The following is a 23620-nucleotide window of genomic DNA, read 5'->3' as shown; positions in this document are numbered from 1 at the left end:
TGAGAGCTGATTACCCGGTGAAAGAGTGTCGTCGCACTTAAAGGATAGGTTTACATTTTTTCCTATTTAAGTATGTCCTTAAACAATAGTCAGGTGCACAAACAAACATTGGCTTTTTTTTTGTAATCATACTGGCCATTAAGAGATAAGGTGCTTTCATTGTGAGTGATGGGGAACAAAGTCCACATCCCTCCTTCTGTGCAAAAATGCATTTAAAAGTTTATTTGACGCTAATATGAAGCTGCAGTTGTCCAAATTAATCAAATCAATATTTTTAAAGGTTAGTCTTTTTAGTGCCAAATTCCCTCTTTTTCCTTCCACTGTAGCTCAACAAGAAAACAAGTGTCCATCAAGACATAGAGGGAATGTTTTTTACTAAAGAGAATAACTGGAAGATATCAACTCTATTTGACTAACTCACACTGAATTTAAAAGTTTATCTGAAGCTCATATGAGGCTTCAGCAGTCTGAGTTAGTCATATCAAGTGGATATCTGCCACATTTACAGTCTTTTTAGCATCAAATTCCCTCTTTGTGTTTCCCTGTTGAGCTGCTGTGGAAGTATAGTAAAAAAGAGGGATGTTGGCACTAAAGACTGTAATGTTGAAAGATATCTACCTGATTTGACTCATTTGGACAACTGAAGCCTCATATTAGCTTCAGATAAACTTTTGAATACATTTTTGCACAGAAGGAGGCTTGTGGATTTTGTCTTCCCATCACTTACATTGTAAGTGCATTATGAAAGGATCTTCTAATGGTCAGTATGAACAGGAGCAATGATTACAGCAAGAAAAACATCTTTCAATGTTCATTTGGGCTCCTGACTGTTGTTTTAAGGCACATTTTAAAAACTGTGAACCCGTCCTTTAAGTTTTTTGTAAGCCAACATGAACTGAAGTCATTTCCAACCTTTTCAGAACAGCGATTCATTGTCAAATTCTCACATTAGTCAACCCAGATTATGACTGCAATTAAATTAATAACAATGAATTGTGAGGAAATCAAATACTGGTTCACAAAGACTTATAAAAATCAATTTTATTCAAATGTTTCACCATTACAAAACAAATGGAGAGCATCTTCACAACTGCAAATCATTTTTTTCCTGTTCTTAGCTCATTTTCCTCTATAGTGGTTATGACGTGTGTGCTTTTTATAGCTGCAGGGATGTCGCCACCCGAGATATTCTGTGGGTCTTGTCAGTAGACACATTTCAAATGACCACAAGGTGCTTTTTGAGATGGTCTGAGGACGAGAACATGCCAACATGTTTATCAGGAATGTGATAAGAAAAAAAATCAAGAGAATCTGTTCACTTGACAGAAATAAATCGGAGTATATAAATAAACCCTGAATAAGTAACTGTAAAAATATCACATCCTTGTTGTAGTTATGCATACTCTAAAATCTGTGTCCAATTAACCCACATTCAACTGCAAGCCAGAGTTCACACCTTAAAGGGTAATTCCAGTATTTTTCACCTTGGACTCTATTTTCCCATCATTTAGGGTCTAAGTGACTAATGGGGACCAAAATTTTTGGAATTGGTCCAGTATTGAGTGAGATCACTTCAGCCAGCAGCTGTGAAACAGGCTACAATGTAATTCTTGGGGGCAAATGTGGCCGTCAAAGTGCGCCCACTAAAAGTGCTAGTGTTTGCCACTGACAGCCTAGATTGTTATTTTAAGTGTCCGACAATGGAAGTAAACACAGAAACTAGCCGCCTGTAGCTACATTATGGCTGACTGTACAGGGAATTACATCGGGTTGCTGGTTAACCGAACCACCCACATATTCATCCGCACGTGCCGGTTTGTTTACATGTCTGAGGCTGACGTTCACTGAAGTTGGACTGTAAGAAAACTTAAAAAACTAAGTGCAATGACAGATTATCCTGTTAATTACTATAAGGACGATCGTGAGTCATTTCACTTTGACTGGCCAACTGTATTTATTTGAGCCGGAGTTCACAGATAAAACAAATAAAAGGGGAAAAACAAAGAATGGAGGCAGAAGGCAATGGGAGCGTCGGGAAAGACAACGTACAGTCACTGCCCTCCTGATGAGTGAAGAGAAAAACTTTGTCTGCAGTCAGACCTGTTGCTGCCAGACTCAGATAACCTACAAGTGTCTGCGGATGAGAGTGATCCCAGCTGTGTAAATACTACAAATGGATTTACAGCATTTATCAACATTGTCATCCTAGAGACTGTTTTATCTCCACAAAAGCAAGAAAAGAGCGAGGCCGGCTGGATCAAACGCTCAGCTCCACACGGTAAGAAAAATGTGATTTCAACACATAACTGTGTGAAGAATTACAGTATGTAAGTCTCTATCATCCAGCGGTAATCCGTGTAAACTGCACAGTGTGTATCTGGTTGTTTTATCCTTGCATTTTGGAAACTTGCAGACATGAACCATTTTATTTCATCTAATAAGTTACTACTTCTCCAGCATGAACAGACGCTGAGCTATCACAGCCTCAGACGTAAACAAGCCGACGTGCAAACTGCCCTTGATGTAGTTCCCTATACATTCAGCCATAATGCTGCTAAAGGCGGCTAATTCCTGTTAACTTTGGTTGTCAGACACTTATAACAATCTGAGCCTGTCAGTAGCAAACACTAGCACTTTTAGTGGACATACTTTGACGGCCGCAATTGCCCCCAAGGATCACATTGCAGCCCATTTTCACAGCTGCCGGCTGAAGTGATCTCGCTCAATACTGGTCCAACTCCAAAAATGTTTGTCCTCGTTAGTCATTTGGACACAAAATGATTGGAAAATAAGAGTCCAGGTTCAAAAATATCAGAATTACTCTTTAAAGACTTCAAAGAAATATTCATGAAACTAGTAAACCGACTTCACACAAAAAAATGTGTTTGCATGTACACAAGTAAAAGTAGAGGACAAAAAGACCGTATCTTGTAACACAACAATGGTCCTGGGTGTCTGTCAGCAGTGTCCCCTCAGAATTATTTCATCATAGTCAAATAACGACGTGCTGTATATACACAAAAGCACACAGACACAGTCAGCACCTGCAACAGAGAGGGGGAGGTGAATGTGGCCTGAGTATGTTGAGAAAACTGAAATGACCTGAACGACTGGTGAAAATGGAAAAATGAGCAGTTACAAGTTGTTTTGTTTTGGGTGACATAATTGCGCTACACTATTGTACACGATATGAAAAAAAAAAAAAACTGTTGATCTTCATTTTAGTGGTTGTTTTGCTTATTTCACCAGTCCAATCTTCTTGGCCTCAGTTTCATAAATGAGCAACCTCCACATCTTCACTATAAAGACTTCAGCTTCTTCATCGAGAACCTGAGCAGGAGACAAAAAGGAAAGTTTCATGAGTTAAACACCAGGAAGATATTTGAGGAGAGAAACAAAATGTCCAAATGTCTGGACTCCCTGCAACTGCAGACTTCCTGGGTGCATTCCTAGAAGTCTTAAGTGCTTAAGGCTGTCAAAATCCACAATTCATCAAGTTCACCAGGGACTTAACCAGGCGTCGTTTGGAAGATAACTCAGTAATACAGATGTGACCATGTAAAATAAAGGAATATATAATAGAAGAGGACAGGGAAAAGTGTAGGCTAGGGTTTATATTTGAAGATTTTTGTCATTTTTATGTTTAAATTTATTGATGGAGGTTGGACATTGTAATCTCTCACATACTACTAACGCTCACTTATCACAAAAATAAAACAGAGAACATCAATCTCAGAATAACATGTCTTCTGTCAACGTAAATTAGCATAATGTTGAATTGTCAGCATAAAAAGAAAATATCAAGATGGCTTATTCATCCATTATATTACTCACCATAGCAACATCATCCAATATACCCTGTGGTGTACCGTGAGCCATCACCTGGGAACACAAACACAAAAACATGAGTATAAATTCATGTTTTCAAATTCATAAATTCATGTTTTACTGCAAGCAAATGTGTGGACATGACGTGATCAATACCTTGGAGCAGACAAAGTCCACTAACGTTGGCTCTTCTTCTCCAATGTACTCAATGATCTTTTTATTGATCCAGGGCCGAACACGTCGTTCCATTAACGTCTGCAGAACAAGAGATACAAGTTTTGTTTTTAGCAGTGAATCACACTACCGTTTCTCAAGAACATCAAGACAGAAGTGAATTAATCACTACTGTCTTCTTCTGTGAGGAATAGTGTAAAGCTTGTGAATAAACTTTTCTATCAAACCATGTCGCCCTGCAACTACTCCCAAAGGCCAATTTTGGAAAAGACAATGTCAGCTTAAAAAACATTCAATTAAACATTTTTTCCTCCTCTCCTCACCGTGTCCACCATAGACCAGTCCAGTGGGTAGGAGAACAGATCAGGCTTCGCTGTGGGAATCTTCTCTATCAGGCTCTTGATGTGTTTGCGTTTCTCCTCGCTGTTGGCTCCCTTCATGCCGGCGAGCCCGGCCCCGTCTACCCCCGGGCTCTTGTCGTCGTCGTAATCCAGGGGCACCAGCTTCCTCTTGCGCGGCTGTTCGTCAGCCTCCTCGTCATCAAACTTATCGAAGACGCTGTCCACAGGAAGCTTCTTCCTCTTGCCTGCGTTGGGTTGACTGGGGCTACCTGTGGCACCTGGAGAGGACAGGGAGGTTAACTCTTGATTTATGGGGCTTGAATTACTCTGCCTGTACTTCATCTAACGTGATTGAATCCAACCACAACTGTCCTGATTCCTCTTTTCCATATGTGAATGTCAATTTTAATGAAAGAAAACTATCATGGGAGTAAACTGCCCTTGAATCCTTAAATTAATGATTCACCCTCAGATACAGTTAAAATCTCATGAGTCTTTAATATGCAACATGTTCCAGGAGCTTTGTGATTATCATTATTTAATTTTCATGTGCTCTTTCACTTTCACTCCTCTTCAATTAGTGATTTCCTATATTATCCAGACTAAACTTCAATATCCTTTGAGAATGAGGCTCTTTGTGCTCCAAACATACAGGTGGAGGCAGCAACTGTAACAAAAGATGCCTTGTGACTTTTTCCCAGTACATTTCCAGTATGTGTGGAAGGAGAAGAGAACTATGGTGTGTGTGTGGTGGGTGGTTGTTAAATGGCAAAAACCTATTTAAGAGGATGTTGTATTACACAAGCTGACAACAGATATGCAAAACAACAAGCTGTGCATTCTGGTCCATGTAGGCTTCTGTCAGTGGAGGAATCTGTGTGTTTGCATCTTGTGGATTTCTCCCTGGTAGGGCTGTCACATTTTTGAAATATACATTATTTATCTGTAATGATCTGACCACATTCAAGATTTACTATAAAGAAGTGCAACAAGCTGTGGTTTGTATTCCAGTTGGGGGAGTTAGTATAATACACTCTGATCTATTGTCGGACCAGTAAACTAGGCTGTTGCTGCTCTTTGTTAGTGCAAAATGGAGCAAACTAGTGAGATGTGCTGAATGAAAATCATGGCAAACCATCTGAGAAGTAATGTAAGGAAGCATTTTGGATTCTGGAAAAAAATCATAGGAGACAGTTTGTTGCCTTTAAAAACACAATTGTCCGCAGCAACATTACTGAAACATCTTTAGACTGCTTGTTGTCAAGTGAGGCAGCGGACGCAGTGAAACATAGTTTAGAATTAGGCTACATGGGTTGAATTAATTCTAGTTATCACTGGTTCAAACTTGATTTGAAGTGTGACGGCCCAAGTGTATCATTGCTGAAGATTAGAATAAAAAAACGGCAGCTTACAGATGACTGACAGTTATCATCATCATATCACTGCTGGAAGACTCGACCTTAAACTCTCTTCGTCAGCAGACTCCTCACATGAATAATACATTTAAAACAATGATTACAGGAGTTTTATGGTTCTTGGCTACTTGAGGACATGCTTCTCTCTCTGACCCACCCAGTTTGAGGCTGAGGCCGATCTTGGGCCGATGCTCCTCCTGTGGCAGCGCTTCAGGCGGCGAGTTCTCGTGGGGGATGATGATGCCGCATGGCGACTCGTCTCCGGGAGTGTCGGGGGACACGTTGCCGCTGGCCGACGACACCGACGGTGCTGCTGTGATGGGCCGCATTGTGGGCTTGAGGCATGGTTTTGCGTCTGGGTTATCGTCATCGTTGTCGTAATCTTCCTCCTCGCCCTCCTCCACCTCGTCGTCAGAGGGGGCGTGGCGGGAGCGGGATTCCGCTCTGTCCTGGTCCCCTCGCCGGTCCCGGTGGTCTCGTGAACTCCGGTGGTGCGCCCGTTCCTCCTCGGGTTCTGGCTCTTGGATGATGGGAGGCTGTCTCAGACGCTCCGCCTCTTCCTCCTCCATCTGGACCAATAAGAGGCAGATATGCAGAAGATTAGCACACAGTCACAATGATACACAGACAATAAGGTCAATAGACAATGAAATCTGGACACCACTGATGCAGAGAGAATGAGATGCTAAAGTGACCTTCACAAAGACAACACACAGTGTGCTCACACATTACAAACAGATACTGGCAAACACACACACACCACATATTCTTCTAGGCAAACGTACCCTGCGTAGCTCTGCGTCTGGGTCTGGATGTCCCTCGTCTAACAGCCTCTGTCTGATCTCCTCCAGCTCCTCCTTCTCTCTCTTCCTGTCACGCTCGTCCGCCTCCATCTCCTTCTCTCGGTCTCTGAGACGCTTCTGCAGCGCACTGCCCCTAGAGGTCATATCAGAAATAACAGCCTTCAGAACAATGGCCTTAGCTGCAGTATTGCATCTGCTGTTACAAGTCAGATCTGGGTCACACAGCATCTGCTGCTGCATTTTGCTTCGTTTTTTTACACAATCAGGTGCCGCATGGTTGGGATGTATCACACAGAACAATGAAATGAGTGGCTAAAAAGGAGAAGATTTCACATGTTCACTGAAAATGTACAACTTCTCTGATGCTGAATTTATTAGATATAAACATCTGTTAATTCAAGCTGTTAAAATGTTCAAGCTGTTTATTTCTCACTGACAATCTACTTGGCTTTATTAATGTCAGCGCTGTAGCATATTTATTTGTGCTGCTTACCTGTAGTATTTGGGGTCATCTCTGTCATCATCATAGTCTTCAAGAAACTCTTTCAGCCGTTTGCCCTCTTTTACCTGAAGACACAGTAATTCAATTCTTCAGGATGAAACATCTGTTTCTGCTCACAAATTACTGTCTAAATCTGTTCATATGAATACATAAATGCCACATGAAAGTCTCCTTCATGACATCACCATAACAGGAACATTTATTGGTGAAGTATCCCTCGAGGACAATTTAATTCAAGTTGAAACTTGCAGCATAAATACACTCTGTAGTAGAATCACTGAGTTCGGTGGTTTTAAAAAAGGTAAACCTAAGTATACTCAATAATATGAACTTCAACTGTTCAAAGTCAAGTAGATCATCTCTATAAACACGAGTGGTCCATCAATATCCTCTCACCATTTCTCGTCGGCGCTCATCTTCCCTCTCAGCCTCTTTGGCATAATCCCGTGCTTTCTTCCTCTCCCTGAGCTCCCAGTTTTTTAGGCGCTGTAATCGAAATAGTTTAAGGTCAGAGATTGTATCTCATGACACCAAGATAAGACAGTTAAATACACATGATGATATTTCTATAGAAATGAATAAAAAAAAAAGACCCAGGAAAGTGATACTTGAAGATTTCAAGGTTGTTGTTGAACATCTCTTACTGAACAAACTCCAACCACTGCTGAAGGCCACAAGATGTCAGTCTTGTGTAAAAATTAATCCCTGATTCAATGTATTTCTTTCTGCTACCCTCCTCTTTTTGAGGTTTACATTTACATTTTTAACCCAATAAATGTTATTCTCAACATTTAGAAATTTAGAATCTGGAAAACTGATCCTTCAAACACTGAACCTGAGACGGTACCTTCCTGGCGTCTTTCCTACCTCCTGATAGGCTGCTTCTTTGTCTCTGAGTTTCCTCTCTAGCTTCCTGCGTTCATATGCCTCCTCTTCATCCTCTTGGTCTCGTTTCTTTTCTCTGTCACGATCTCGACTCATCTCCCTGCAAAAAAGGGGTAGGAATACATTACATATGTTAATCTGATTTGGAACAAATATACAATACAAGCTAAGTTTTAAGTCATGCTCACAAAACATAGTGAGAGATTGTTAAGATTGTCAATCAAGTCTGGTGTGTGTTAACCTGACAAGCCAGATGGTTTGTTACACAGAACCATCTGATAAGTCGTCCTTGGAAACTGTTTGGAAAAGGGCAGGCACTTTCAAAAAATTCTTGGCAGGTGATTGGATGAATCACCGTCTTATCTTGCAAGGCAGCTGGATTCACAAGATCACGAGAATCCTCATTGGACGCTGATTGGTCTGAACCACTGGTGGTTCAGACACAAGCACATAACTTGAAGCCTGATAAGATGGATAGGTCTGTATTTCTCTGTACCTCTGCAAGGTAAGGTCTGTACATGCTCACATATTCCTGAGAGAAAGTTCAATCAGGCAAAATAAATGAAAACCTCTTTGTGGGTGTGTTGAGGCTTTAATCACCAGAGAGAGTTTTTACCCAACATAACATGCAAAATTAAGTTGGTTCTTGATTCTGCATCAGGTTTTGATTTATTTACAACCTTAAAGAAAGCCACTGATTGAAGTTCTTTCCTTTGACAATCAATGTGTGGTAACATGAAACTGTTTATCTCATAGCTCTAATGTGTTGTTTTTTGTGACATCATATTCCCCCCCAACTCCTCTCACCTGGATCGGCTGCGCTCAGCGCTCCTGTCGCGGCTTCTGTCCCTATCCCAGTCTCTGTCTCGATCTCTCTCTCTGGTCCTGCGGTCACGGTCGCGGTCACGGTCACGGTCACGGTCACGATCGCGGTCGCGATCGCGGTCTTTGTCTCGGTCTCTCTCCCGCTCTCGCTCCCTTTCCCTCTCCCGTTCCCTCTCACGCTCCTTCTCCCTCTCGCGGTCCCGCCGCTCTCTTTCCCGCTCTCGCTCTTTTTCCCGCTCCCTCCTTTCACGCTCAAACTCCAGCCGCTCTTTCTCCCGCTTGTCCTTCTCCTCTTCCAGTTTCTGCAGAGCAAAACACAGACAGGTTCAGCCGATGCCACACGTGGTCGAGGAGCAAAGTGAGTCTTTGCAGTCAATTTGCTACTGTGCACAGATCAAGTGGTTTCCAGATTTTTGAGGATAGACTGCGAGTTTTCATAAAGTAACATGCCTTTTGCTAGTCAATGCAAAGCTTGTAAGAGACGCTAAAATCCTAAAGCTCAAACTGGGAAGACCTGGAACGATCAAAAGGCTCTCCCTCACAGAGAGACAGCTTCATCATTGATCTGTTTTTTGAAGTCACACTTGCAGTATAAGCTACAGTTTAGCGAGAAAGTAACTGGAAACCACTTTAATGGTCAAAAAGATCTGTGGAGCATGTTCAACTTGAGGCATTCATAACGAGAAAAAGGCGCTGCAAAAGACAATGCTTTTTCTCTCCTTAAGAGTCCTCCTCTCAGTACAAGGAAAACAAAAACAGAAAACAGGCGTCAGTCTTTTGTTGAACTAGTTGTTTGTGACTTACAGGTGTTGAACTATGGACTCAGCCCTTCGCTGCCCCTACAAGCCTTTTAAGTTAGGCCTGGGAGGAAAGCAGGTCACACGGTATACAAGGGAAAAACGTTATGGGATTCTGTCTTGCTTAAGCATCATCATAATCATTATCATCATCATCAAAAAACAACCTTTACTTCAATGAGTATAATGGCATTCGGTAAAGTGCTAAAACAAGAAATGAACATAATGAACATCAGTTACATTTCTGCACAGATAAATGAAATTGTAGAAGCGGTCTTACCCCTGCAGAAGTCTTCAGCAGTTCTTCACGACTCATTACTCAGACACACGCACCACAACTCTGCCTTTATGGGCATTACACACAAGGCTTTGAGTGCAATTTGGCAACATTTATAGTTAAACAGCATCTGACTAAGAATGAGAGCACTGAATACAGTGAAATAAAACACAGCTCAATCCTATTTAGAAGCCCTTGTGCTCTTACACAGAGCAATGAAAGCTAAGTTAAAACTGTCAAATTTACTCTAATGAATGTAAATCACGTTAAACTTGTGTACAATTTCTACACAATCATACGCTGCTACGAGCCGTCAGCTGATCTTCAGCCTGAAACAAAGGCTACGACCTACAAGCCTTGGGTGTAATGCGACTCAAGAAGGAAACTTGTGACATGAGAAAGAAGAGGTGTTAGAAATTCTGCCTATGGTTAATTATTATTACTTGTTACTTCGGTGCCTTGAATGAAGAACCATTGTGTTTTATTGATTTCATGTCAGGTGTAAAATTTAGCTTTTTTTTTTAAATTTATGTTTATTTCACTTACCTCTGTAAAATATCTGCCAGGGCTTGTTAAACAAATACCGACTGCACTGATCTGAGCAGAACATTATTTGTTCCTATTTCTCTCAAATAGACCAAATTTTTATTCATTTTCTGTTGTAGTTTTGTGTTTGGTTGGATTTTTTTACAGCATTTATTCTAGTAGAATTGTTGTTATAATAGTAATACTTCAAAAAAACCCAAAACAGACTTGGAAAAGGAAAAAAACACTGGCATTGCACTTCTAAATTTTTTTTGTTGTGAAAAAATAAGTAACGTACACTTCTTTTCTTTCTAGTTTTTGGATAAGTCTTTGAACTGGTTGCAGGGCTTGATTTTGACAATTTCCCCGCTGTGTGCTGGAGAAGATAAGTTTAATTGTGTTTGGTCTTTAAATATATGTATAGACTCACTAAACTATCTTATTAAAAGGGGGAAAAAATGAGGCAGAGAGAGTTTGAGAGCAAGAGATGAGAAGAGAGAACTCACAACAAGACATACAGAGAGCACGTACCTTGTCAGTCTTCAGATCAGTGTGCTGCTGTGGAGTGGGCGCCCCCCCGCATTAGCATAATAAAGGCTACAGCCAAAATTACTGCAGTGGTTATTGACAATAGTCTCTGTGCTTCAACATGAACACCATTAAGACAGACCATCATTTACGGAGGACTCGCACAGGTTCACTGACTCTCCAGCTTTTCCGGCCACCATCAGTAACGTCACAAATTCGGGATGGTAATGATGGGAAGGACGTTTGTAGTGTCGAATGGTTGGCTAGATAAAGATCATCGTAAGCCCGGCCCAACGTGCACCGAAGTGCAGTGCAGTTGCCCCTATGCAAGTCCTCAAGAGGGGGGCGCCCAGTATATGTATAAAGTAAATGAAGGCTGATACTTACATCCTATCCTCGCAACTTTTTCCAAAGCTCTGAGATTCATCTTGCTTTAGTCACCATATGATCACTATCATAATGGTGGGGTTTAATGAATAGATTAGCTTTTAAGTAACTTTACATTGTCTCCATGCATTTTTGTGTGATGAATGAAGAATGGATCTATAATGGTCACACCTAGATAGTTTCACTACAGTGGTCACAGGTGTCAAATCAGGCCTGAGAAAGGTGACAAAAATATTAGCTGTCTGCCTGTTTGTGGTGTTTGAACATTGAACATGAAACATTTCATATAATATGGGACGAATTAAGATGTTTGGTGGTGTGAATTTTAAGGACTGCCAATTTGTAGCTCAGTATGCATGTTATTGAGATCAAGAAAAGCTTGGTAAATGTGTCAACTACCGCTAAATGTGCAAGCTATAGGAGTGAACTATGTGAGCAGCTGCTGTCCAAAACCTGTAATGTCAATAAGGAGATCAAAGAAGCCACTTTACCTTGTGAGTGTCACGAAATTTACTAATCTCTCTGGAAATCAGGTCTCTCTTGTCTTCTTCTATATCAATAGTGTTTATGTCATCCTATGAAAAAAAGGAAGGAAAAGTCAATTCTCAGGTTGTAAATACCACTTTCATATTGAAGTTCCAAGAAGAAGACGGTGCAAGGTGGAGGAGAATTGATTAAAGGTTGGTATACCTCTTCTTTTTTATCCTTTTTTCTCTTTCGCCGCTGGGAATCCTCATCTTGTGAAGGCGCGTTGAGCTCTGCAGCATATTCCCGCATTAAACCATCAATAGCACCTTTGATGATCTGATCCTTCTTCTTAGTATCCTCGTCGAGAACGTCTTCCTCGTCATCTCCTCCATCTTCAGCCTTCCCTTTCTGTAAACACAGAAAAAAAAATCTAAACTTAGCCATCAGTTTATCTAATCACTGCAATAAAAAAAAACTTATTTGAATTGCTTAACAAATCTGAGAGCTGAACCTGGTGTTTGATCTATTCCCGAAGCAACAAATACAGAAACACTTATCAAACTCATAAATAGTGATTCCTGAAAACAGATTCATACCCCATTTGCTGTCCTCTTCTTAGCTTTCCACTCGTCGAGTTGTGCTTTTGTCTTGGCATCCACCTTCACCAGCAGATTCTTGTCTCCAATCTGCAGTTCATGAAGCAGCCGCAGGGCTCGCAATGTGGACTCTGGCTCTTTGTACTCACAAAACCCAAAGGCTGTCAACAGACAAATATGGAAATAAATAAAAAAGGCAAGTTTATAAATAGCCCTGTATAAATAAATACTTCTTTATTTCCTCTATTCACTTACTAGAAAACCTATTTGCCCCTGTAAAGCTTAGCAGAGGTCAGGCATGCAGCTTGACGGGCAGTAAAGGTGACAGTTGACAGTCACTAAATCAACGATTAGTTAATTGTAAACTATGTTCGGCTTTTCTTCTGTGGTAAAAATACAGTAATTTCTGTCTGATAAAAAGTGAAACAGCTGATCATCCCTGGTAATCATAGATGGATTTGATTTACCTTGAAGCTTGCCAGAGGCTCCCTGGACTCTCTTCCAGCTCAGGACAATTCCACATTTCTGCATCAAGAGCAAAATGGAAAAGAGTTCAGGTCAAGTGGTAATGGATTTAATAAAATGCCACAGTGCAGTTTCAACAGGATAGCTTCATTTTAGTCATCAAATTCCATGACCTACAAACAATTTATGGCATCATTGTATACAATTAGGATAACTGTTGTTTGCGTTATATTGCTAACAAGATCCATAAACATCTATTAGAAATCAAATGTGAAGGTGGTGGATTTGACTGCTTGAAAAAGGATTGTAGAATCAACTCTAATTTCAGAGACGCCATTTCCATATCCAGAAAACATGATCTTGAAAAAACATTCTCCAAAACTAAGTGATTTGTAGATCATATTTATACTATCATTGTAGAATCTTCCTCTGTCTCTTACCGCCAGCAGCTGTCTAATCAGCATGTCTGAAGCTTTCTCTGATATGTTCCCCACAAACACTGTGGTGGTGGGGCCACTGTTGTCATCGTTGTCTTTGGCTCGCACAGCAACAATGTCCTTCCTGGGGACTGCAGGCTTACTGAGCACCGGCAGAGAAGACACCATTACGGTAGGGGTGGGTGTCATGATGCCCATGTGAACTGGGATCATTGGAGTTCCTGCAACAGCCAAAGGAAATGTACATCAGCTAGAGCAAAACAGTCTGCCGTTAAACTTTGCTTGAAAATAGATGGTTAACATGTATAGATTATTTGTTTGTTGTTGTTGTTTGTTTTTTCTCTTATCTTTGTTTTTTGGTGAAATATTGGATCATTTGAACATTTATTGAAATGAAACCATGTGAGAAGTTTAGAGGGAAAAATCATTATTTGGTGGAGCTGTTAACAACTCATAGACATCTGAAATGTGACCCCAACTACACAATACAAATAAGACGTCAAAAGCCAAAAAGGTTGGAAACAACTGGTTTCATCTTTAACAATGTGTTGTATTTTAAAAGCTTGTTATATTATCCATTGTGTCAAATCTTCATCTGAAGATACAATAATTCTCTCTGAAATGTAGTGAAGTGGAAGTATAAAGTAGCATCAGATGGCAATACTCAAGTACTTAGTTACTTTCCACCACTGCTGTTAGTGAAGCAATATGTTCAACACTAAAATAATTAAAGCATATGTGTGTGTGTGTGTGCTTACCTGTGGGGAAGCCAGCAAACTGAGGGGGCATCCCAGGAGGGGGCAACAGCGGCCGGTTTAAGTGAGGGGGGAATGACATCCTGGGTCTAAGTCTGACCGACCTGGTGGAGGAACAGAAACACACATTAGCTGTCTTTTTTTTCATGATGTGATAAACTCACACTTTACTGAAGTGGTTCGTATAGTATAACTTTGATATGAGACTGGAACAAACGCAAGTATTGGCCACCTTTCTTTAAAGGACACTTGAAAACATCGCCATGATATCGATTTGTGACTTTTGCTAACCAGCTGTAATGCTAATTTAAGTTAGCTTAGCTTATTGTGGTAACGTTCACTGACTTATTGTCATAAAGTTGGTGTACTATTACTTTGTTGTACCGTATTACATGAGGTTGTCGCTAAATAACTTCACACCGATTACCGTTACCAAAAAAAACTACTATCTGGCTGGTTAGCTAAAGCTAGCATTAACCGCGCTACCGTACCCGGCACAGCTAAATTAAGCTAAGCTAATACTAGCTACAGCTGGAACTCGCTTTAGCGTACTAAATACGAGTTCAGAATAAATGGTTATGTATTCGTGTATACATACCCTGAATCAAATTAATAAAAACAGCTACCAGAAGATTATTAATAAGGAAAATCGGTCTAACGCTCCGAATGTTGGATTAGCACGCTGGCTAGTCACGTCACGGGCCTTCAAAAACAGTGACGCAAGCGCTTTACGTACCACATTTTAGGAGCGCTTGTTTTATGTGTCGGGTACACAAAACAAGTGCGGAGCTAGAAAATATGTTAGAGCAACTACTACTGCTTCAGTATTATTGATAGTAATATGTCACTACTTCGAACAATAAAAAACATCAATTATGATAATAATAATAATATAAATAATAAATTCGTATTGTAGTATGCTTTTAATAAATGATTCAAAAGAGTTCCTGCAAAAACGGTTTCAATATTAAGTTTCGGTTTTACTTTAGAACCTTTAGAAGCAGACGCCAGGAACAATCAGTTATTAAAGGACAGGTTCACAATTTTTCAAGTCTGTCTTAAAACAGTCAGGTGCCCATATGAACACTGAAAGAGATTTTCCTCGCTGTAATCATTCCTCTTGTTCATACTGGTTATTAAAAGATCCCCTTCAAATGTGCTTTCAGTGTAAGTGATGGAGGGTAAATTCTCAAAATTGTTGATTTTCTTCCGATCAGCTAATAGATTAGTCGACTAACCACCACAGTCCTAGACATGTTAAACAAAAACTCTCTGGACTTTTTCAATAAGTCACTGTCAGTAGACTTAAATGTCTCTTAATCACATCATCATTAAATGCCTTCCAGCATACACTCAGTTATCAGTTTATTAGGCTCACTTATCTAAAACTAATACAGTCTAATACAACACAAATACCATCTTAATGAAGGTAACAATGTTCAGTTTCTGTTGATTCATATTAATGATAATGTTAGGAAGTTTTAACTTGTGGTTGTTAAAGAACAGGTTCACAATATTTCAAACATGTCTTAGAACAACAGGCAGGTGCCCATATGAACAGTGAAACAGGTTTTCCTCACTGTAATCATTCCTCCTGTTCATACTGGCAATTAAAAGATCTCCTTCAAATGTGCCAAAATCCACAGTGTGTCCACACAGTCATTTTGTGCAAAAATGCATTTAAAAGTTTATCTGAAGCTTATATGAGGCTTCAGCAGTCTGAGTTAGTCATATCAAGTGGATATCTGCCACATTTACAGTCTTTTTAGCATCAAATTCCCTCTTTGTGTTTCCCTGTTGAGCTGTGGTGGAAGTATAGTTACAAAAAGAGGGACGTTGGAACTAAATTGACTGTAATGTTGAGAGATATCTACTTGATTTGACTCATTTAAACTTTGTAATCAATTTTGCACAGAAGGAGACTTGTGGATTTTGTCCCCCATCACTTACATTGTGCGTACATTCGGAAGAGATCTTCTAATGGTCAGTATGAACAGGAAGAATGATTACAGCAAAAAAAAACTATTTCAATGTTCATTTGGGCTCCTGACTGTTGTTGAAAAATGTGAACCTGTCCTTTAACACCATTTTGGTAAATAGAGTCAGCCCCCACACATTTACTCTGTGTGGAGGCCCCAGGGCCACCAGTAACCTCCTGTACTTTCAAATGCAAATGTTCTGTAACTGTTTTATTACCCCTGATAATGGAGATCCTTATATATATGTGAGGCATTTTATGTAGGTATAATCAGCCCACATTGCGCTATTAAGTATTTATTATAATATAATATAATATAATATAATATAATATAATATAATATAATATAATATAATATAATATAATATAAGTATGAATTTAAGAGGTTGGTTACCATGGTGATTTTGTTGTAGTAGCTCGCTGTGACAGCAGCTGTGCCGCGAGGTCTGCATCTGACACGGGTGTGACGTCACTTTAGGCGGGTTTTTTTTCACAGAAAGTGCTAGAAGAAACGAAGCGCACCCTCCTAGTTTAAAATATCCATCCATCAGACTAAAAAGATCCACACTTTTTTGCTAATTTACCATGCGATAAACGCTGTATTTGTGCTTTTGATTCAAGTATATTTTTTAAGTTGGTGCAGAAATTTCTGTCCCGATAGTATACAGCGACAGTTATGCAGCCTAGTCCCGTCAACAAAAAAAGGTCTCTGAATAAAACTATCCTTGTGCCTAAACTGCCACAAGGTGGTAGCAATGATGCGCTGGCCACAGGGATTGACTTCACTAATATTGCAGTATTTTCCAAGGTACAAAGTGTACCACCTGCTGCATTGGTGCATTGATGTTTTGAAGAGCCTTGGCGAATCACTTTTGTCGTGTAAACTATGCATAAAACACATTTAGAGTTGATTTCTTATCATCTTCAAATCACCTTGCACTGATATTAACATTATTGCTATCCACAAGTCCTTCAAGCTTATCCAATTGCCTGTTTATATCAATAATCATAATTATTTACTACCTCTTTATGCACTACTATGACTTTGATTTTAAGCCAGTATATTGAATGTGTTGTTTTCTTAAATAAAATAAGCTGTTTTATCCACAGACTAGTTTTAGTGGTGGATGGTGCAACGCGGATGGATACACCTGCACACTGAAACGCATGTGTATAAAGATTCCGGTCTATTAAGAGGAAGTCCCTTTCCATTTCCCTGCGTCAGAGAGCAGAGGGGACACATATCTGGTTGCATTTTATTCAAGATAAGTCAACGGAATAAACAAGGTATGTACACAAATATTTTGTCTACTCATATTACACCTTATGGTCTGTTAATATCTTTTGAGTTTTTGCTAAGCCATCACAGAACTAGTCCATGGATGTGTCCACGATGAGAGCTCATCATGAGTCACGACGATAACCTTAGCATCAGTGCAGTATGCTGAGTGAAAACTGGTACAATAATGGCTTCGTTGGTCTGTTCGGTCTATGTGTTACATAATAATTAATCCTTTTAGACGGTAAGATTTCGGTGTTTTGGCAGCTTGTGTGTGTGGTGCTGAGCGGGGTAACAGAATGCGGCATTGCAGAGCTGTTAGGCCGGGCTCGGGTTGCACAAAGGCAGGTGTGGTGAAGATGACAACGCTGTTTATTTGGCTAAACGTAACGTTACCGTTTGAAGACCACGAATGACACAACTTTACTCACGTTATAAACTCAAAATGTGCCCTTTCCCCCTTTTTATTATATAAATAATCTTCACCAAAAGGTATCGAGCCAACGTTTGATAAACGCTAACCGTGATTTCTGTTGCCAGTAACGTTAGCCCTTTAACGGTCATTCAGCCGTTACGTAACTAACGTTAGTGTTAATATCAGACAAGACAAGCCGTGATTCGATTTATTGGAAAATGACAGGTCATTGTTTTGGCTTTATCTTTTGCCTATTTATTTATATTAACGTTATGTTTGTCGCCGCCTTCATTAATCAATCTTTTAACGATTAGACTTGATGCGTTTTAATCACGAGTTTTCGTATAATAGCGCGTTTTCTAGCTGTTATTTTTGTCAGTTGCCGTCCCTCAGCACGTGTTTGCGGAGGCCATTGTCTGTCTGTATTGTCGGTCCGACGCCATGTTGGTGAACGGCTACTTCCGCCGATCTGTAGTAACACGATGGCAGCTGTCCAATATTGAAACCAGCTTGAGGACGTGATCAAATTATATTATTGTTTATTGACTAACGAAACCGATAGGATTAGAGGTTTAGAGTAGAGTGCAACACGTTCTAACAAGTAGCCATTTTAGCCTCTCAAATGATATGGTAACCTTTCTAATAAGAGTCAGCTTGTTTATTATTACTTAGACATATGTAGTTTACATTTTAGTATAATTTTAAATCAGTACTGTTCACTGAAACATTAATGATTTCCTTCTGTGCAGATGCCTGAAGAAATGCACCAAGAGGAGGAGGCTGAGACCTTTGCCTTCCAGGCAGAGATCGCTCAGCTGATGTCCCTGATTATCAACACCTTCTATTCCAACAAGGAGATCTTCCTCAGGGAGTTGATCTCCAATGCCTCTGATGTAAGTCTGCAAGATCTCCTTGTTGTAGTTCTCATTCTACACCATACTTAAGCAGGTTTTCAAGTGCTTATGGTATGGCAAAGCATTTAATGATATGTAAAGGACTTATCGATTCTAAATTTTCTCAGAATCCATCACTTGTTTTTGAATATGGTGTTAATGAATGATACTTAATGTTTACAGGCGCTGGACAAAATCCGCTATGAAAGCCTGACTGAGCCCACCAAGCTGGACAGTGGCAAAGACCTGAAAATTGAAATCATTCCTAACAAAGATGACCGCACCCTGACCCTCATCGACACTGGAATTGGCATGACCAAAGCCGACCTGATCAACAACCTGGGTACCATCGCCAAGTCTGGCACCAAGGCCTTCATGGAGGCCTTACAGGTACTACAGTTGTGCATGATCTAGTGTGGAAAATGAGGGCATGCATTATATTAGAAGACAAGGAAAGGTTGCATGTATCAGACTGTTTCAGTCTTTGGTAGATAAAATAGATATGCTATCAGAATTATAAAATCAAAACTTTTTTACTTTGAATACTTGTATGAAGTTATAATTGTGTGTTCCCTCTAGGCTGGAGCTGACATCTCCATGATCGGTCAGTTTGGTGTGGGTTTCTACTCTGCCTACCTGGTTGCTGAGAAGGTGGTTGTCATCACCAAACACAATGATGATGAGCAGTACGCCTGGGAGTCCTCTGCTGGTGGCTCCTTCACAGTCAAGGTCGACAGCGGTAAGTGTCTTTTGTATCATTATAATAAAGCAGCTGAGATAGAGACATTTGATAACAGTGGTGCCGGTGAATACTGACAATCCAGTCGATGTTGCCTGCTTCATCCTCTAACGTGGCAGCTTGTTTGAACAAAATGTGCTCACTGTTGTGCAACTGTGTTCACAGGAGAGCCCATCGGCCGTGGAACAAAGATCATCCTGCACCTGAAGGAGGACCAGACCGAGTACATCGAGGAGAAGAGGGTCAAGGAGATCGTCAAGAAGCACTCTCAGTTCATTGGCTATCCCATCACCCTGTTTGTAAGTTTTGAATTCGACTCATTGGAATTCTTCACTCCATTTTTAGCTAATTAAAACTCAGTGAAGTTAAAATCAGGTCACTCTTGATGCGTAGGTGGAGAAGGAGCGTGACAAGGAGATCAGTGATGATGAGGCAGAGGAGGAAAAGGCAGAGAAGGATGAGAAAGAGGAGGCTGAGGACAAGCCAAAGATCGAAGATGTAGGCTCTGACGATGAGGAAGACTCCAAAGACAAGGACAAGAAGAAGAAAAAGAAGATCAAGGAGAAGTACATCGACCAGGAGGAGCTGAACAAGACCAAGCCCATCTGGACCAGGAACCCCGATGACATCACAAATGAGGAGTACGGAGAGTTCTACAAGAGTCTGACCAACGACTGGGAGGATCATCTGGCTGTCAAGGTATGCTGTGCAATGCAAAATACTTGATTTTTTTTTTTTTTTTTTAATGTATGTTTTAGCCTGCAACCTGGATAAAACGGGCACAAGTAACATGTGAATTCTCCCCCTTACAGCACTTCTCAGTGGAGGGTCAGCTCGAGTTCCGGGCCTTGCTCTTTATTCCCCGTCGTGCACCTTTCGACCTCTTTGAGAACAAGAAGAAGAAGAACAACATCAAGCTGTACGTCAGGAGAGTCTTCATCATGGACAACTGTGAAGAGCTCATCCCAGAGTACCTGAGTGAGTACAGTTAATACAAAACAATGTAGTAGTTCTACACCACAGCTCTTCACTTTTAAAGTTACCCGTATAATTTCTCATAACAAAGCCTTAAATTAAATATTCATATTTTCCACCTCCAGACTTTGTTCGTGGTGTGGTGGACTCTGAGGACCTGCCCCTCAACATCTCCAGAGAAATGCTGCAGCAGAGCAAGATCCTGAAGGTCATTCGCAAGAACATCGTCAAGAAGTGTCTGGAGCTCTTTGCCGAACTGGCTGAGGACAAGGAAAACTACAAGAAGTTCTATGAAGGGTTCTCCAAGAACATCAAGGTAATTGAAAGAAATGTGCAATTTTGTTTTTTTTTTGTTTTGTTTTTTTAAAAACATCCCTTTTTTTTAATGAAAGCTCCTCTTCCTTATTGCACTCCTTACGTCTTCAGTGCCTCTCCATGGATTCATAAGGTTTATTCTTTAATTTAGTAGTTGCTGTTCCCTCTAGCTTTCTAAGGCAGTTTAGTCATAGTTTTTAGTTATTAGCCAGACATTTTAAAATGCACTACATGGCTGAACAGTTCTATATTGTCAATAATCAGAATTAAGCTCATGTATTTACTACATGTACATCTAGTGTATACGACACTAGTTACAGTGCTTATATGCTGTAGACTAGTCACTTAGTGCTATAGTCACTTTAGTATTGCTGTATGATTTTTTTTTTTTTTTTTTTTTTTTTTTTTTTTTTCCCCCCCGTATTGGAACAAAATGCTGGATAGTAGATAAATATTGTTTATGGCCCCAGAGCTCACACAGTATCGGAATCATAAACGCTGTGTGTTGCCTCTGATTTTAAGTCAGGCAACATTGTTGAATTTTTATGGTATCAGGAGGAGGGTTATCTTGGGTTTAGCCTTGGAACTATGAATTATTCACTTGGAAGAGTTTGATTACATGCAATAGTAGAAGTTAAACTATTTAAAGAGTCAAGCCCAAAGTTAGCTGGGTAATTGATCTTGCACTGTGATGCAGGCTACTGGTGTAGAGGGTGGTTTTGCTGAGTATGTAACCGTTCGTTATCGTCTGTAGCTGGGCATCCATGAGGACTCTCAAAACCGCAAGAAGCTGTCTGAGTTGCTGCGTTACCACAGCTCCCAGTCTGGAGATGAGACCACCTCCCTCACAGAGTACCTCACCCGCATGAAGGACAACCAGAAATCCATCTACTACATTACTGGTGAGTCAATCTCTTAGATTTGTTGAGTTTGCTGCCACCCTAATTCCTTGAAACATTTAATTTTTTTGAAAAATTTTCAATGCATGCATCAAAATGATTTAGTAACAAGCAAACTTGATCTGCCAGAATAACGCTAATCATTAACTTCTCTTTAGGTGAGAGCAAAGACCAGGTGGCCAACTCCGCCTTCGTCGAGCGTGTCCGCAAGCGTGGCTTCGAGGTCCTGTACATGACAGAGCCCATTGACGAGTACTGCGTCCAGCAGTTGAAGGAGTTTGATGGCAAGAGCCTGGTCTCTGTCACCAAGGAGGGCCTGGAGCTCCCAGAGGACGAGGAGGAGAAGAAAAAGATGGAGGAGGACAAGGCAAAGTTCGAGAACCTCTGCAAGCTCATGAAGGAGATCCTGGACAAGAAAGTGGAGAAGGTAAGTGATCCTAATGGTTATGATTCCCTGTTGACCTCAAACTTCCCTTCATACTCTAGGATTTACTCTTAAAAATCACAACTGCAGTTGACAGTGTTTTGTTTGGTAACAGGTGCCTAGTTGGTCCTAACTTGTATTCTGGTGAGTTCATGCAGCCTTGAGGTGCCCCCTTAGGTCTCCTGTTTATCAAGTGTGCCCTGAATGAGTTCCTGTTTGCAAAATGTTTTTGACTAGTTCAGATTGTGTGGAGATTTTGCAAGTTAAGAATGTTTTTTTTGAAAACCTAACTCATGATGAATGTCATTGTAATACTGTTCTAACAGATGCCTGGATTTCAATTTATACATTTGGTTTTACAGAATATGAAAAACCTGCAAACATAGCTAATGGCCCTACCTGTGTGTGCTACTATAAAAAAGGGTCTTCATAGGCTAGACATTAAAGGTGTGGTGAAATTGATAAACCTATGAGCCAATACATGGATTGGGTGTGTGTGTGTGAGCATTATTCCTAACATGACTGTTTTGCATGCTTTATTAACTTGGAGTTACCCCCTCTTGAGTTTTAAAATGATCAACCTACTGTTCAAACACCATGCATGCTCAAAGTCCTCCGTTTGACTTTTCTTCCAGGTGACAGTGTCCAACAGACTGGTGTCGTCGCCCTGCTGCATTGTGACAAGCACTTACGGCTGGACGGCCAACATGGAGAGGATCATGAAGGCCCAGGCACTCAGGGACAACTCCACCATGGGCTACATGATGGCCAAGAAGCACCTGGAGATCAACCCTGACCACCCTATCGTGGAAACCCTTAGGCAGAAGGCCGAAGCTGACAAAAACGACAAGGCTGTGAAGGACCTTGTCATCCTGCTGTTCGAGACCGCTCTGCTGTCCTCAGGCTTCTCCCTGGACGACCCACAGACCCACTCCAACCGCATCTACAGAATGATCAAACTCGGACTGGGTAAGGACATTAAAGTCAACATTGTAGATCAATATTGGTAGCTTTGGCATCCCTGTTACTTGTATCAATCCCTAACAAACTGCCCTTTGTTACATAGGTATCGATGACGATGACGTCCCCACAGATGAGGCCACCTCTACATCCGTCCCAGATGAGATTCCTCCACTAGAAGGCGACGGTGAAGATGATGCTTCACGCATGGAGGAAGTCGATTAAACCAACCCCCAGATTTCTAACACTTTAGCCTCACTTTTCAATTGTTCATCCTTTAAAACTGCAGTAACTGCAAAACAAATAGTCATTCATGTTGTGTGGTGGACCAGTGTTGCTCTTGTGTCTAGAGCATTACTCTGCAAGACCCTTTTAAGAAAAGCAGTTTTGGTTTTTGCTGTATAAGTTCATGGTGGCAGCACATTTGTTTTAACGAGTACCCTGTTGCACTGAGTTTTAAATGTTGGAGTGGTAAATGTGTGAACATGGGAATGGTACATTCCATTATCAGATCAGGTCTGGTGAGGGTTTGGGTGGGTTCTGCTCATGTGCAACACTGCACGCTGCATGGAGAGAGGACTGTATGATTCCTTTGCCTGAGTCCAGGCTTGTCTGTATTCCAAGTCTTGTTTTGCAAAAAATTAAAGATGTAATACCTTACTTTTGTCTTTCTGTTGTATCTATGGCTTAATCACAGGAAGAACCTTTACTTAAAATAGATGTTTGCACATATCT

The 23620-nt window shown here is 40.6% G+C and overlaps 2 protein-coding genes across 2 annotated transcripts; one reads left to right on the top strand and one right to left on the bottom strand.

The window, feature by feature from the left end:
- Positions 1-1026: 1026 nt before the first annotated feature.
- rbm25b (RNA binding motif protein 25b) lies at positions 1027-14792 on the bottom strand. Its single transcript, XM_042391267.1, has 17 exons — positions 14607-14792; positions 14012-14112; positions 13257-13474; positions 12819-12876; positions 12352-12512; positions 11978-12163; positions 11779-11862; positions 8756-9075; positions 7931-8048; positions 7460-7549; positions 7055-7128; positions 6544-6694; positions 5916-6327; positions 4326-4621; positions 3985-4083; positions 3835-3882; positions 1027-3330 (listed from the first exon to the last, which is right to left on the bottom strand). The coding sequence occupies exons 2-17, from the start codon at positions 14088-14090 to the stop codon at positions 3238-3240; spliced, it is 2487 nt and encodes an 828-aa protein (XP_042247201.1). The 5' UTR covers positions 14091-14112; positions 14607-14792; the 3' UTR covers positions 1027-3237.
- A 2373-nt stretch (positions 14793-17165) lies between these two features.
- Positions 17166-23545, top strand: hsp90ab1 (heat shock protein 90, alpha (cytosolic), class B member 1). Its single transcript, XM_042391268.1, has 12 exons — positions 17166-17273; positions 18430-18573; positions 18757-18963; positions 19153-19312; positions 19478-19611; positions 19706-20011; positions 20125-20290; positions 20413-20603; positions 21357-21504; positions 21660-21928; positions 22561-22894; positions 22992-23545. Exons 2-12 carry the CDS (start codon positions 18430-18432, stop codon positions 23108-23110), a joined length of 2178 nt encoding a protein of 725 aa, XP_042247202.1. The 5' UTR covers positions 17166-17273; the 3' UTR covers positions 23111-23545.
- Positions 23546-23620: the final 75 nt, after the last annotated feature.

Source organism: Thunnus maccoyii, chromosome 17 (assembly GCF_910596095.1).
Source record: "Thunnus maccoyii chromosome 17, fThuMac1.1, whole genome shotgun sequence".
Lineage (NCBI taxonomy): Eukaryota > Metazoa > Chordata > Actinopteri > Scombriformes > Scombridae > Thunnus > Thunnus maccoyii.
Note: the sequence above shows the minus strand (reverse complement) of the source record. Positions and strands in the feature narration are given on the sequence as shown.

What these genes read in the sequence shown, in the direction of transcription:
- rbm25b (XM_042391267.1), bottom strand. Translation starts at nt 14,090, where the DNA reads ATGTCATTCCCCCCTCACTTAAACCGGCCGCTGTTGCCCCCTCCTGGG. An exon ending in AGAAGAGGACAGCAAATGGG is followed by an intron (nt 12,164 to 12,351) that starts GTATGAATCTGT and finishes CTGTGTTTACAG; the next exon opens with AAAGGGAAGGCTGAAGATGG. An exon ending in ACTGGTCTATGGTGGACACG is followed by an intron (nt 4,084 to 4,325) that starts GTGAGGAGAGGA and finishes CTTGTTCTGCAG; the next exon opens with ACGTTAATGGAACGACGTGT.
- hsp90ab1 (XM_042391268.1), top strand. Translation starts at nt 18,430, where the DNA reads ATGCCTGAAGAAATGCACCAAGAGGAGGAGGCTGAGACCTTTGCCTTC. An exon ending in TGATCTCCAATGCCTCTGAT is followed by an intron (nt 18,574 to 18,756) that starts GTAAGTCTGCAA and finishes TAATGTTTACAG; the next exon opens with GCGCTGGACAAAATCCGCTA. An exon ending in TGGACAAGAAAGTGGAGAAG is followed by an intron (nt 21,929 to 22,560) that starts GTAAGTGATCCT and finishes CTTTTCTTCCAG; the next exon opens with GTGACAGTGTCCAACAGACT.